This window comes from Sinocyclocheilus rhinocerous, unplaced genomic scaffold (assembly GCF_001515625.1).
Source record: "Sinocyclocheilus rhinocerous isolate Xijiao unplaced genomic scaffold, SAMN03320098_v1.1 scaffold9, whole genome shotgun sequence".
NCBI lineage: Eukaryota > Metazoa > Chordata > Actinopteri > Cypriniformes > Cyprinidae > Sinocyclocheilus > Sinocyclocheilus rhinocerous.
The window spans coordinates 61,874-74,898 of record NW_015666550.1 but is presented as its reverse complement, the minus strand read 5'-3'; the positions used below and the strand labels follow the sequence as shown (position 1 = coordinate 74,898).

Here is a 13,025-nt window from a genome sequence, read left to right as displayed (position 1 = left end):
GTCTTATGTCATGTTTTGTAATGTCCTTTGTAGTTGTTTAGTTCCACGTTCTTTCTCAGGTAGAAAGGTCTTAATTTACATTGGAAAATTAATTAAATTAATTTACTCTAGCACAGTAGATATCAGTAAAGCAATGCCACAGTGAACTAAAGAAAGGATTAACATGCAAGTAAATCTAGAAGTAATTCTGCTTTAAAAAAGTATTACACGATTGAACATGGCCAGAATATGCACGTTGAGAGGCACGTTCAAATTTGTCTTAATGCAGTAAAACTGTGCATCTTTACACATACTAAAGAAACCTGATGCCTTAACATGGGCAGAATGTGCTTGTTTGTTTACACATACAAAATTGGCTTGTTAACACGGACGAACAGTGTGTGTTGACAGTCAAATTTCATGTTTTCCGCTTTAAGACTTTTGGCCCCATCGGCCTTCCATACTGATACACGTTTAAATACCTCACCAACAACTAGTTGTTCATATGGTTGTTCAGTTCAGTACACGGTGTTGAATTTTTGTAAATTTGATTGTCCCTATCTGAATTTTTCGGGAGTTAACTGGGTTGTAGATTGCGGTTGTCACTCCTGTAAATGACTGAACTGTGTGTGTGCAGAACAGGATTAAGCACTAAAAGGTGAACTGACAACCGAATTTAGCTGCAGTGTGTACGTGGCCTATGAGAGCACACAAAATACACACAAAACAAATACACTTACAAGGTCAACAGGGACTACACCTTTATTCAAAAACAGCTGTATAAAGGCTTTATACTGAAATGTACATGACAGGCTGCCTTCTGCTTCCAGAAATGAATCCTTTCTGTGTTCAATACGAAGAACCACATATGTGTCGGTTCCAAAGCACTAATGAACAGGTACAAAGGCTAGATGCATGTGACCTGAGGTGTAGTTGCTTACGAGTTCTTAAAACCCATCTCAAACTGTAAGAAAATATACAGTATTGGTCCAGCAATGTACCATTAAAAGTCAGAAAATATAAGGCAAATTTAGTATAATAATTGCTCATGTTATAAAACATATCAGATTGGAAATGTTGCAAAGAGCAAAACTGTATGAAGTTAAGAATACCAAATAATGACTGACATTAACTGCAACAAAATAAAAGGGACATTCCACTTTTAATCAATGTTCAATTATTTTGGTTTAAAAAAAAAAAAAAGATATGTTTTCTTTGAAGGTCTAATAGTTAAACTTTTAACTAGCTGAATATCTAGTGTTCATCTTGCGAAAATCACTGGCATGATGTTGGAAAGCATTGGCATCCCTTTACACATTTTGAAGTATTGGAAACATACAAGCAAAACGAAACACGATGTGTAAAATAACGGAGTAAAAAAATGAAAAAAATTGGGATAGCAGACAAAGCGATGTACATGACTAGAATTCAGTTTTGTGTGATGTTTTCATCCCTGAAGTCAAAAAAAGAAAAATAGCATGTTTTGTACCGTATATATCCAGTCACAAATCAGTCTATTAATTTAATAGACACTGCACAGATTTTTCATCTGAAAACACTATTTTGCACTCCAGACATTATGAGCCCATTTTTTTTTTCTTTTTTATTATGCTGCATTAAGGATTCAAAGAAATGTTTCCCTTTGGTAAATGTAATCTGGGGGAATGATTTAAGAAAATCATTCAGACGATCTCAATATAATCGCTCCTCAGAACAGGGAGATGTGGCACATTTTATGGTGTTCAATCTAAACACCCATTTACCAGCATCCCTCATGTCAAACACTGAGGAACAAAGCAGAAAGTTCTCACTGCAGAAAGAGAGTTTGGTCGTATATCATAGGCAGCTGTAGAGGTTATATGAGAAGAGGGCTGTGTGCTGTAACACACTTAACTCTGTCTGTGTGTGTGTGTGTTAAGTAAGTAGCTGCCTGATCTCACGGTGGACGTAGCACAGGAAGTCCATGTAGGACGCTCCTCCATGAAGACCCTTGTCCTCCACCAGGTGCTGACGGAACAACATCTCTGATTGGTCCTTCTGCTTCACTATCAGCAGCTGCACAGAGAGAGACACACATCAATCACACTGCTGACCTGAGATCAGTCAGGACAGAGAAAGAGGAGCGTTCAGGCAAGTGATAGCAAGTGAAGAAAAAAGTTTGGGATCGATACGATCTCACCGAGGCTGCATTTATTTGATCAAAATACAGTAAAACATCAATACTGTAAAATATTATTACAATTCAAAATATATTTTAAAATGTAATTTATTCCTGTGATACAAAGCTGAATTCTCAGCATCATTACTCCAGTCTTCAGTGTCACGTGATCCTTCAGAAATCATTCTAATATGCTGATTTGCTGCTCAAGAAACATTTCCAATTATCAATTTTGAAAACAGTGATGCTGCTTAATATGGGGAATCTGTGATGCATTTTTTGAGGATTTTTCTTTTGATACATAGTTTAAAAGAACGTCATTGGTTTGAAATGGAAATATTTTGTACAATATTATTACAATTTATTGATTTATCAATCAATTTGATGTGTCCGTGCAGAATAAAAGAATTTGTATAAATGTGACAGACAGACAGACAGACAGACAGACAGATATATAGATAGATAGATAGATAGACAGATAGACAGACAGATAGATAGATATAGACAGACAGACAGACAGACAGACAGATAGATCGACACAGATAGACAGACAGAGATGGATAAGACAGACAGACAGACAGATAGATAGATAGATAGTACCTCACAAGCACTGTGACACACAAACACATTAACACCATTAGTAATTATTCAAGCCTCTTCATAATGAACAAAAGACAGAGACAGATACAGAGAGGAGGTGGTGAGGGTGAGCCGTACCTTCATGGATGTGGCCCTCTGCTGTGAAATGCTGGAGATGATTGAATGGATCTTCCTGGAATGAGCATTATCCAGCACAGGTAATGACATCTGCTGAAAGACAATTATAACGCTAGAGTTATCACTGCAGTTCTGATGTTATTCACATAATGAGAAGAACTGAATAAACAGGTCCTTGATTAAAGCAACACGAACAGTGAGATCAATAGAACAGAGAGGAATAATACCATCCTTCAAAGCCAAACCTGGATCAGATCTAATCCAATTCCAATCCAGGTACTGTACTGCTTAAAAATTGATGTTGATATTGTTACCAATTTTTTTTTGTTTATTTGATTGATTGATACATTTGTCAATGTTATCCAAGTGAAAAAAAGTTATTCTGACCCTCATCTAGATGGATGTGGCATAATGTACAATAATCATAAAAATAATATATAAGATAATATTTTTTTTTAGCTGTAAAACTTTTTAAAACAGTTTAGTTCCAAGAAAATCTGGGATTAAAAATCCAATTAAAATTTGGAAATAAATTTTAAATTTTAAATAAGGACATATTATGATGTAAGGTGAATTGAAAAAAATAATAAAAATAAATAAGAAGCTGCACTATTTCTGGGTCCCTTATCAAACAAGCACATTTGTAATTATGTCACACTTTTGCTAACGGTCAGATGTTCTTGCTGTCAGTGAAGCTCAAAATGCTCTTTAGATCATCAGATTCTACACAGAATTGTAGAGTTCATGCCATTTGAGTATAAAGACTAATTCTGAAATCTATATTCATATTTCAAAGTCCAATTTCTCACCTAAATTGTTATGGTGATTTCAGATGCAGTGAAAAATTAAGACAAAACTGGACAAATATTTGGAAAAATGAGAAAAGTAATAAGAAAATCAGAAAAATGTAATTACTGATTTCTCACATACATGTAAAAAATATATATATTTCTCTAAGCTCTAAAATGAAATGAAGTTTTTTTTTTGTATGTTTTGCAAGAAAAAACTATTTCAGTCTTTCTACTTCAAAATTGCACGTTTAATTAAAAGTGTTACTTATCATTTCTTTGTAACCGTCAAATTTACTAGCAATTTCTGAGTGAAGATTTTTTTCTACACCCTTTTTTTCAGTCCTGTATTTCAGTTACTGTATAATAAAAATTTAGTTATAAAAGCAGTGTGTGTCATACCCCTTCTGAGGGCAGGTGGCCGAGAGAGGGCACACTGAAGAGGTTCTGGATGAGGTCGGGTGGACAGGCCTGTCCCAGCCAGAGGAACACAGAGAGCCCGTTTTCCAGCAGAAACATGCCGGACTCGCTGAGCCGCTCCTCAGAGCAGCGCACTGGAGCCGGGATCACCTCGCTGGACACATCCATAGTGTGCTGAGAGAGAGACAGACAGAGATACAGAGAGAGAGAGACAGAGAGAGAGAGAGAGAGAGACAGACAGACAGAGAGAGAGAGAGATTTTGATTTTGAAAAAAGCTTTATTTACAAATACTCAAAAACTCTGCTGTATGCATTGTTTTTAAGTCTTTTGTGCAAACACATTAAAGAAAACAGAACACCATGGGATTAAAAGGAAAACGCCAAAACATCTTCGGATAATGTGCACAAAGCGCCATGACTACACCAAATTTGTTCAAACGTGAAAAGATCTTTCATAGTTCTATAATAATTAAAGTCAATCAATACTCTAGATTTGACCAAAGTCAGAAAACACACATAAATCACTAGACCTTTGTTCAATCTTTCAAAGAGAGAGAGAGAGAGAGAGAGCAAACGCATGAACTCTAGTGCTCAGGGTTAGATGTCAATGAGAGAAATGATAGATGTTGTGTGTGTGTGTGTGTGTGTGTGTAACTGACCAGCGGGATGAGGCGTGGGTAGAGCAGGACCTGTGTTTCCTCCACTCCCATGGCATTGACCAGGAGTCTGTGGAAGGCCCGGTCATCTGTGGAGAGCTCAGTGCTGCCCACTAGAGTCGCAGTCTTCAACAGACTGTTCATGTAGACGGGAAACACCTTCATGGCATCAGGCAGGATCAGCTGTAGGGTAAAATGTTCATGAAGAGCCGTCAGTTTACACAAATCCGAGTTATACAATTTAGTAAAAGTCTGTAAAAATATGGCACAATGTACAGTTAATATTTCAAAAATTTTCACAGGTGTTTTACCCGCATTTTGAATTACACATTTGCATTGTGTTGTGTTTTAGTGTTTAAGGAAATGTCCATAAACTTAATGAAAAAAGGTTCTGGTAATTTTCTGCCAGGACATTATCCATTTTTCTTACAGTGCAGTTCAGAGATAATGATGTGAATCTATTTATTATAATTAAAATATGAATAGACAGGGTGCAGAAGAAAAATAAAGGTATAAAAATAAAGATATAAAAAATACAGAAAAAATGGTTTCTACATAGCAGTGTTGTTATTGGTAACTAACTAACATTTTGTTAATATATATATATATATATATATATATATATTCAAAACAAACTTAAACTTATTTTAGTTAGTTCGTTGCCAAGGCATCATTTCTAATTTTCTTTTAAGTACTAAAATTACTAAAACTAAAATGAAAGCTAAATATAAATCTAAAACTAAAACAAAATTGAAATTCTGAAAATAAAAGCTAATTCAAAATATTAATATATTCTATAATAGTATATAAATGATACTAACATAACATGGCTGCATTATAACTGTCAATGAGTTTGCACATGCTATGTAAGCATCACTAAAGGGAGAAGGTGTTTTTATAAGGATGTAAACTTAATATGAACATGAATGTGAAGTGTGTCACTGACCTGGCTGGCTGCTGAGGGACTGGCGCAGCTCTTCCTGTAGCAGGCCAGCATGTGAGCCATCTGGTTAACCAGGATTTCCCTCACTGTCTTCAGTGGCTGGTTGAGCATGGCCCGATACGCTGCAGGATAACAGCATCCACCACAATCAATGACTGTAAGCCATGAGCTCATGATACATTTTAATATATATATATATATATATATATATATATTCAAAACAAACTTAAACTTATTTTAGTTAGTTCGTTGCCAAGGCATCATTTCTAATTTTCTTTTAAGTACTAAAATTACTAAAACTAAAATGAAAGCTAAATATAAATCTAAAACTAAAACAAAATTGAAATTCTGAAAATAAAAGCTAATTCAAAATATTAATATATTCTATAATAGTATATAAATGATACTAACATAACATGGCTGCATTATAACTGTCAATGAGTTTGCACATGCTATGTAAGCATCACTAAAGGGAGAAGGTGTTTTTATAAGGATGTAAACTTAATATGAACATGAATGTGAAGTGTGTCACTGACCTGGCTGGCTGCTGAGGGACTGGCGCAGCTCTTCCTGTAGCAGGCCAGCATGTGAGCCATCTGGTTAACCAGGATTTCCCTCACTGTCTTCAGTGGCTGGTTGAGCATGGCCCGATACGCTGCAGGATAACAGCATCCACCACAATCAATGACTGTAAGCCATGAGCTCATGATACATTTTTAAATGCATTATCCTTGGAGTATCCACTATAAAACAAATCTGACTATTTTATAAAAACTAACAAATCTGTATAAATAAATAATAAATGAATAAATAAATAATAAATGAATAAATAAATAACTAATTAATTAATAAACAAATGAATAAATAAATAATTAAGAAATAGATAAATAAATAATTAATTAATTAATAAACAAATGAATAAATAAATAAATAAGAAATAGATAAATAAATAACTAATACATTAATAATAAATAAATTATATATAAACAACGTGCCTGTGAAGAATTTTTGGTGGCAAAAAAAGGAAAAATACTTCCAGAAAGCATGAATCTATTTCATATAATTAAAATATGAATAAGGGAAACAGGGTGTAGAAGAAAAAAAAAGTCAAAAAATAAAGGTAATAAATTTATAAAAATGACAAGAAAATTGTTTCTGCACAGCTGTGTTGTTATTGTTAACTAACAAAAAAAAATGAAAAAGGTAAAATAAAATAAAATATAAATATTAGGTGATTAGAAAACTGAGAAAAAAATAAAGATAAATAAAAAATATATATATTTTTAAAAAATGAAATTAAAATAAGCACATAACTGGAAAAGACTGTACGCTTTGTTTCACTATAAAACCAGTATAAAAAATAAACAAATAATCAGATAGTGTCAGAACGAAAAAAATACTACTAGAAAGCAAGTGTTTTACAGATTGGTACATTTTAAAATCTAGCATTATGTTACAGCTTGGAGTAAATCTGTAACAACTGCATGATGTTTTCATTTACATTCCTGTAAGAGTTGTTAAGGCGGTCACCTGACTTGGCGAAGAAGTTGATGAGGGCGTCTGTCTCGCAGCTTTTGTAGAGTTCAGACAGCTGAGAGCTGCAGTTCAGACTGAGGTTGTGAATCCGCAGCCTCCTCTGTCCACCGATGGTGGTGTAGAGCAGAGCACACTGGGAAACCAGAGGAAGCAAACTCACTTGTGTTGCTCTTGACAGCAAGTTAATTCAAAGAGCATCACATCAAAACGGCTCGATGAGGATTCAGATGCACTTGAACAATTCTATGCATCAAACGTTGTTATTGATGTTAATGATGATGCCAAACAGTTTTGCAATAAAACACATTTTGACTGTCAAGAGTGTCTTGACCAGTTTTGTTGCATTAAGTATTCCCAATGACTGTTTTTAGTATTTTTGCCAGTCTTGTGATCGTCTCAGGGCTCAGTGTCATACGTGAAGCCTGACCTGCATCACAGCTCCAGACTCCTCGCTGAGTGTGTCGTCATGTTTAAACTCGACCGTCACGGCCTTGTCACAGTCCACTGCTGCCATTTCCACATCTGTAGTGTTGTTCATGTATATGGCACCAAAGAAATCTGTCGCCCTGAAGCCTTGAATGACGAGGATCATGCAGATGTTAGGAAAAGCGTATGCCATAGATACATTACCACTCAAACGTTTCTTAATGTTTTTGAAAGACGTTTCTTATGCTCAAGGCTACATTTAGTTGATCAAACAGCCATTCATTAAAAACAGACATTTTCAGGCATCCAATACATTTTTTTTTTTTTTACTAATGTCGGGGTTCTTGATTCCAAAAATAGTGCCAGTTTTGCTCGAGCACATCACTTTCTCGCAAAATATGTGCATTTCATGCATTTTTGCCTTCAACAACCATTTGTAAGATGCAGTCTTGTATTATCCCTTACTAAGCAGAAAAACTGCCACAAAGACATGATTTTTGTCTTCCTCCGAGCCAGATTACATCTATTCATTCAATTCTCAGCCATTTTTTTTACATGTACGAATGATTCTGAAGACATTATTTTATGCCTAATTTTGATTTTCACTTCAGTTACATTTTGAATACTTCTTTCTGTCATTAAAAACAATACGTTTGACATTTGACTGCTTGTGTTACTTTGATGAGTGCATTAAAGCTGACACATATAGTTGATATAATTTGAACATTTTGTGGGGAAAAACTGCACGGGATGGAACATTTTTATTGATATTTTTAACTCTGCATCATCAAAATAGGTAATATTAGGCCTTATATATTATGACAACATGTTATCAGTGTTGAAAACAATGTCATTGCTACTTAATACTTTTGAGAAAACCATGACACTTTTTTTTCATGATTCTTTGATAAATAGAATGTTTAAAAGAACAACATTTTTGAAATAGAAATCTTTTGTAACACTTATTATTATTATTATTGTTATTATTATTAGCAACATTATAAGGCTGTAACCATTTCTTGAACATTGGAGGGGCCAATGTTTATTTATTTATTTATTTAAATAAAACATTCTAAGTCTAATTCTAGTTTGAAAGTAAACATTTTTAACTATTTGCAAGTAATATTTTAAAATATGCACACATGCACTTTTATTTGTATGCCTAACATGTTGAAAACACAAAATGTTTCTTGTCGTCACATTCAGTTAGGAATTAGCCTACATGAAGCACATAAATGATACAACATATTCAGTTAAAAATGGCCATATTCGAGAAAAAAGTCAAGAAGTTTGCATCACTGGATATTACTGTCGGTCATTTAACATTTCTATCTTAAAACAGTGGTCGAATATTAAATGTTTTGCTACTTCCCTCTTACCTTGCTCTCTAAAAATGTTACTTTTAAAGCTTTTTGTCAACCTAAAAACAAACAGAGCGCTAAATAATTGAGGACAGCGGAACAGTTCAAGAAGTTCAAATAATGAGGGAGAAAATTTGTCCATTTCTATTTATTGGGGAAAATTTGGTGCCAATGCCAATTCAATGCATCCTTATTAAATAAAAGTATTAATTTCTATCAAAAAGATTAAAATAAAATAAAATCTGACCACAGATCTTTACATATATAGTATGATTAACTTTACACATTGTTCATGTACTTCTCTCTAGTTTGTTATTACCTGTGCCGGTACGGACACGCATGATGGCGTCGAATCCGATGGACTTCTCCACATCTCTCCTGAGGTCACTGATAAACTGCGGACCGTTAACCTCCACCTCAAAAGAGAAAAATAAAGGTTTGAGGTCTGACCACAAGAGAGCAGTAATACAAAAGAGTTCATCTTTATTTTGAACAATGTTCACAGCACCTGTGTTTCATTATGTGTCATGTCTTTCCCTTTTCTACTTATTAAACACTAAAGAATAGTCAGAAATAACCATTCAGGAACAAAAGAACTTGCGTCTTTAATGCTCACATTGCACTTGTATTATTCGATCAAATCACTTCGTCATCGCTACGTGACTCCACCCATTACTTACGTATTAAAGTAACAATTATTATTTTATTCATACATAACATTATGTGCATGTTATGGTGTACCTGGAAGTTGCTGTACTTGTAGATGGAGCCGCTGGTGTGTGACGGCACATCGCCCATGGTGGCTATATCCACATACTGGTTGGGAAACAGGAAGAGATCGACACAACAGCCTTGTGCCACACAGTCTTTAGTCAGCTGCTCATACACACCCCGCTGAGGCTGGAACAGAGTCTGACAACACACACAGACACAGACACACACAGAGAAAGAGACACACACACACACACAGACAGACACACACAGAGAGAGACACACACACACAGAGACACACACACACACACACACACAGAGATACACACACAGAAAGAGAGACACACACACACACAGACACAGACACACACAGAGAAAGAGACACACACACACACAGACAGACACACACAGAGAGAGACACACACACACAGACAGACACACACAGAGAAAGAGAGACACACACACACACACACACAAACAAACACAGACACAGAGACACACACACACACACACACACACACAGAGAGAGAGACACACACACACACAGACACAGACACACACACACACACGGAGAGAGAGAGAGACACACAGACAGACACACACAGAGAGAGACACACACACACAGAGAGAGAGAGAGAGAGAGACACACACACACAGACAGACACACACAGAGACAGAGAGACACACACACACACACACACCGACACACACACACACAGACACACAGAGAGAGAGACAGAGACACACACACAGACAGACACACACACAGAGAGAGAGACACACACACTTATGCACACACACACAGACACACACAGAGAGAGAGAGAGACACACACAGACACAGACACACACACACAGAGAGAGAGAGACACACACAGACACAAACACACAGAGAGAGAGAGACAGAGACACACACACAGACACACACACACACACACAACCATTCAGTTTATTTTTGTTTAAAGCATTAACGCCATAACAGTACGAACTTGTAAAGCTGCTTTAAAATAATGTGTATTGTGAAAAGCACTTATACAAATACATTTGGCTTGACTTGTTTAATACTATTTTCAGGATTTCTGCACATTTTATGAAGGTAAATGTAAGACTTTTTAAGACCAAGTAAAGAAAATTTAAGAAATAAATTGATGGTCTCCAAATGTAAAGCAAAATACAATTTCCAACAGATATCCATTACTTTGATTCATTTTACAATACTTTAATTGCATTTTACATTAAAAAAAAAAAACGTATGGCTTGAATAGCTCTTCTCCCAACCAATACAATATGAAAAACTTTTCCCAGTGCAAATATCTAAAGATTCTTAAATCAAGATACATTTACTTGATAAGCAAAATGACAAGACAAAAAGTCTTGTTTTCTGTGAAATTGATCAAAATTAAGTGAGTTATTGGTTAAAAGGAAAAACAACTTAATTCAAAGGAAAAAAAAGTTTTCATACCCTATTGACAGATATTTGTTCTTGTTTTAAGCATAAACTCAATTTAGTTTAATTTCTCAGAAAACAAGACTTCATATCTGCATTATGCATCTAAAGCAAATGTATATTATTTAAGGATGTTTAGATATTTGTACTGGAAAATAAAATTAAAAAAAGTGAGGAAGATATATATTTTTTTTTTTTTGCAAGCAACATTTAATGCAAAGATTTTATGAAGTTAAGACTTTCTAAAGGGCCTTTTTAGGCCCTTAATTTCTGGAAGGATGAATTAAGACATTTTAAGGCCTTTTTCCCCAAAACTTAATTAAATAAAATAAATATTTACCTTCTCCTTTTCTGTACCCACTAATTTTCTGTCATCTCTGTTTTTGAGTTTTCCTGGAGCCTCTGCCGTTGGGATGGACGAATGAAAGATGAAGAGTTTGCCACTGCATTCAGCTGCCTGATGAGAGAAAAAATATATACAATCATAAAACTGTCAGATGGTTTTATCTGACAAGTCTGGATATGTTAAGAGTATTTGATTTAAAATATTTGATGAAAAAGCAATGACCCAAAATTTAAGGTCACGGACTGAAAGTGTCATTAAACACTCCTTAAAGAGTCAAAGACAGAAGTTACGAAACAACCAGCGCTGTCGCCAGTAATGCGCCAGTAATACTAATACTAAGCAGGAACGTCGTCCCAGGCCTGTGAATTCAAACAACGGCCCTAGAAACAACTGCGTGTTTATCAAACAAAGCCTGCTTGCAGAATTAAAGTGCACTTTTGTTAAACGATGTTAACGAAGGGATGAGGCTAAAAATGCAAGTACGATTACAAAGGGACATTCCAGACAGACTGATGTCAGTGATTGGTAAATAGTGTAGATTTGTTTTTACCTTCAGTGCCTCCACACCAGCTTGGATGACCGGAGCGAAAACCGTCTCACTCTCGTTGGTGTCAGCAAACATGTCAGGGATCTGATCTAAAAGGCTAAAGAAAATAATACATAAAATCCTATTAACAACAAGAATAGGCTATTGCTGTCTCATAAATCCAAGCCATGCTTTAGGATAATGAACAGTGGATTACAGAAGAGTATAAGGTTAGGAAGTAATTACTGTAATTCTACTCTGAGCATTTAACATCGTCTGAGAAATGATCCATTACTCATATATTTCTATGGAAACATTAGTGATGCATGCAAAATATTTTATCATTAATAATCCTTTTGCTAAATATTGTAGAAAATATTTTGTGTGTTTGTGCATGGTGTGTGTGTGTGTGTGTGTGTGAATTATATATTCACAATATCTATACTCAGAGATTTCATAAAGTTCTGAGTATAGATTAACTGATATTGTGAATGTGAATTTAATACCAATATCAATTACCTTCATAATTAATTAATTATTAAATAATTATTTAAATCATTTAATCCATTACTTATTAATGATGTTATAATTAACAAATTATTAATGTGTCAATTAATTATGCATTCTTAAAGATCAAACAGTACAACATGTCAGCAACACCAAGGTCATGGGTTTGATTCCCAGGGAATGCATGAACTTATAACATGTACATTTTTATATGCAGTAATTTTATATAAAAGCATTTGCCAAATGCATAAATGTTTAAGAATCCAATAACCAATATGCAGATATATTGCTTTAATAAAACAACATATGCATTACATATTGCATATTTATTTGCATATTCTTTTATACTTTGTCTTGTACTCTGCTGTATATTCTTGTATATATTCTTTATATTTTAATGTCTTTGTAACATATTGTCTGTTCCGTCTTTCTTGTGAGGAGATAACAAAATAAGAATTTCATTGTACCTAGTAAATATGACTATAAATATCTCCCTATTTATTTT

General features: G+C 34.6%; 1 protein-coding gene across 2 annotated transcripts in view; it reads right to left on the bottom strand.

The window, feature by feature from the left end:
• Window positions 1–725: 725 nt before the first annotated feature.
• sec24d (SEC24 homolog D, COPII coat complex component) overlaps window positions 726–13,025 on the bottom strand; it is a 37,265-nt gene continuing 24,965 nt past the window's right edge. The window contains exons 13-23 of one of the 2 annotated variants that reach the window (XM_016544109.1): window positions 12,038–12,131; window positions 11,482–11,598; window positions 9,726–9,896; window positions 9,304–9,400; window positions 7,625–7,770; window positions 7,192–7,330; window positions 6,198–6,316; window positions 4,722–4,901; window positions 4,045–4,236; window positions 2,855–2,947; window positions 726–2,034 (exon numbers count right to left, since the gene is read on the bottom strand). In XM_016544109.1, coding sequence (XP_016399595.1) covers window positions 1,894–2,034; window positions 2,855–2,947; window positions 4,045–4,236; window positions 4,722–4,901; window positions 6,198–6,316; window positions 7,192–7,330; window positions 7,625–7,770; window positions 9,304–9,400; window positions 9,726–9,896; window positions 11,482–11,598; window positions 12,038–12,131 — 1,489 coding nt within the window. In that variant the 3' untranslated portion in view covers window positions 726–1,893. The remainder of the gene's footprint in view (window positions 2,035–2,854; window positions 2,948–4,044; window positions 4,237–4,721; window positions 4,902–6,197; window positions 6,317–7,191; window positions 7,331–7,624; window positions 7,771–9,303; window positions 9,401–9,725; window positions 9,897–11,481; window positions 11,599–12,037; window positions 12,132–13,025) is intronic. The other variant, XM_016544110.1, reaches the window with a different exon arrangement.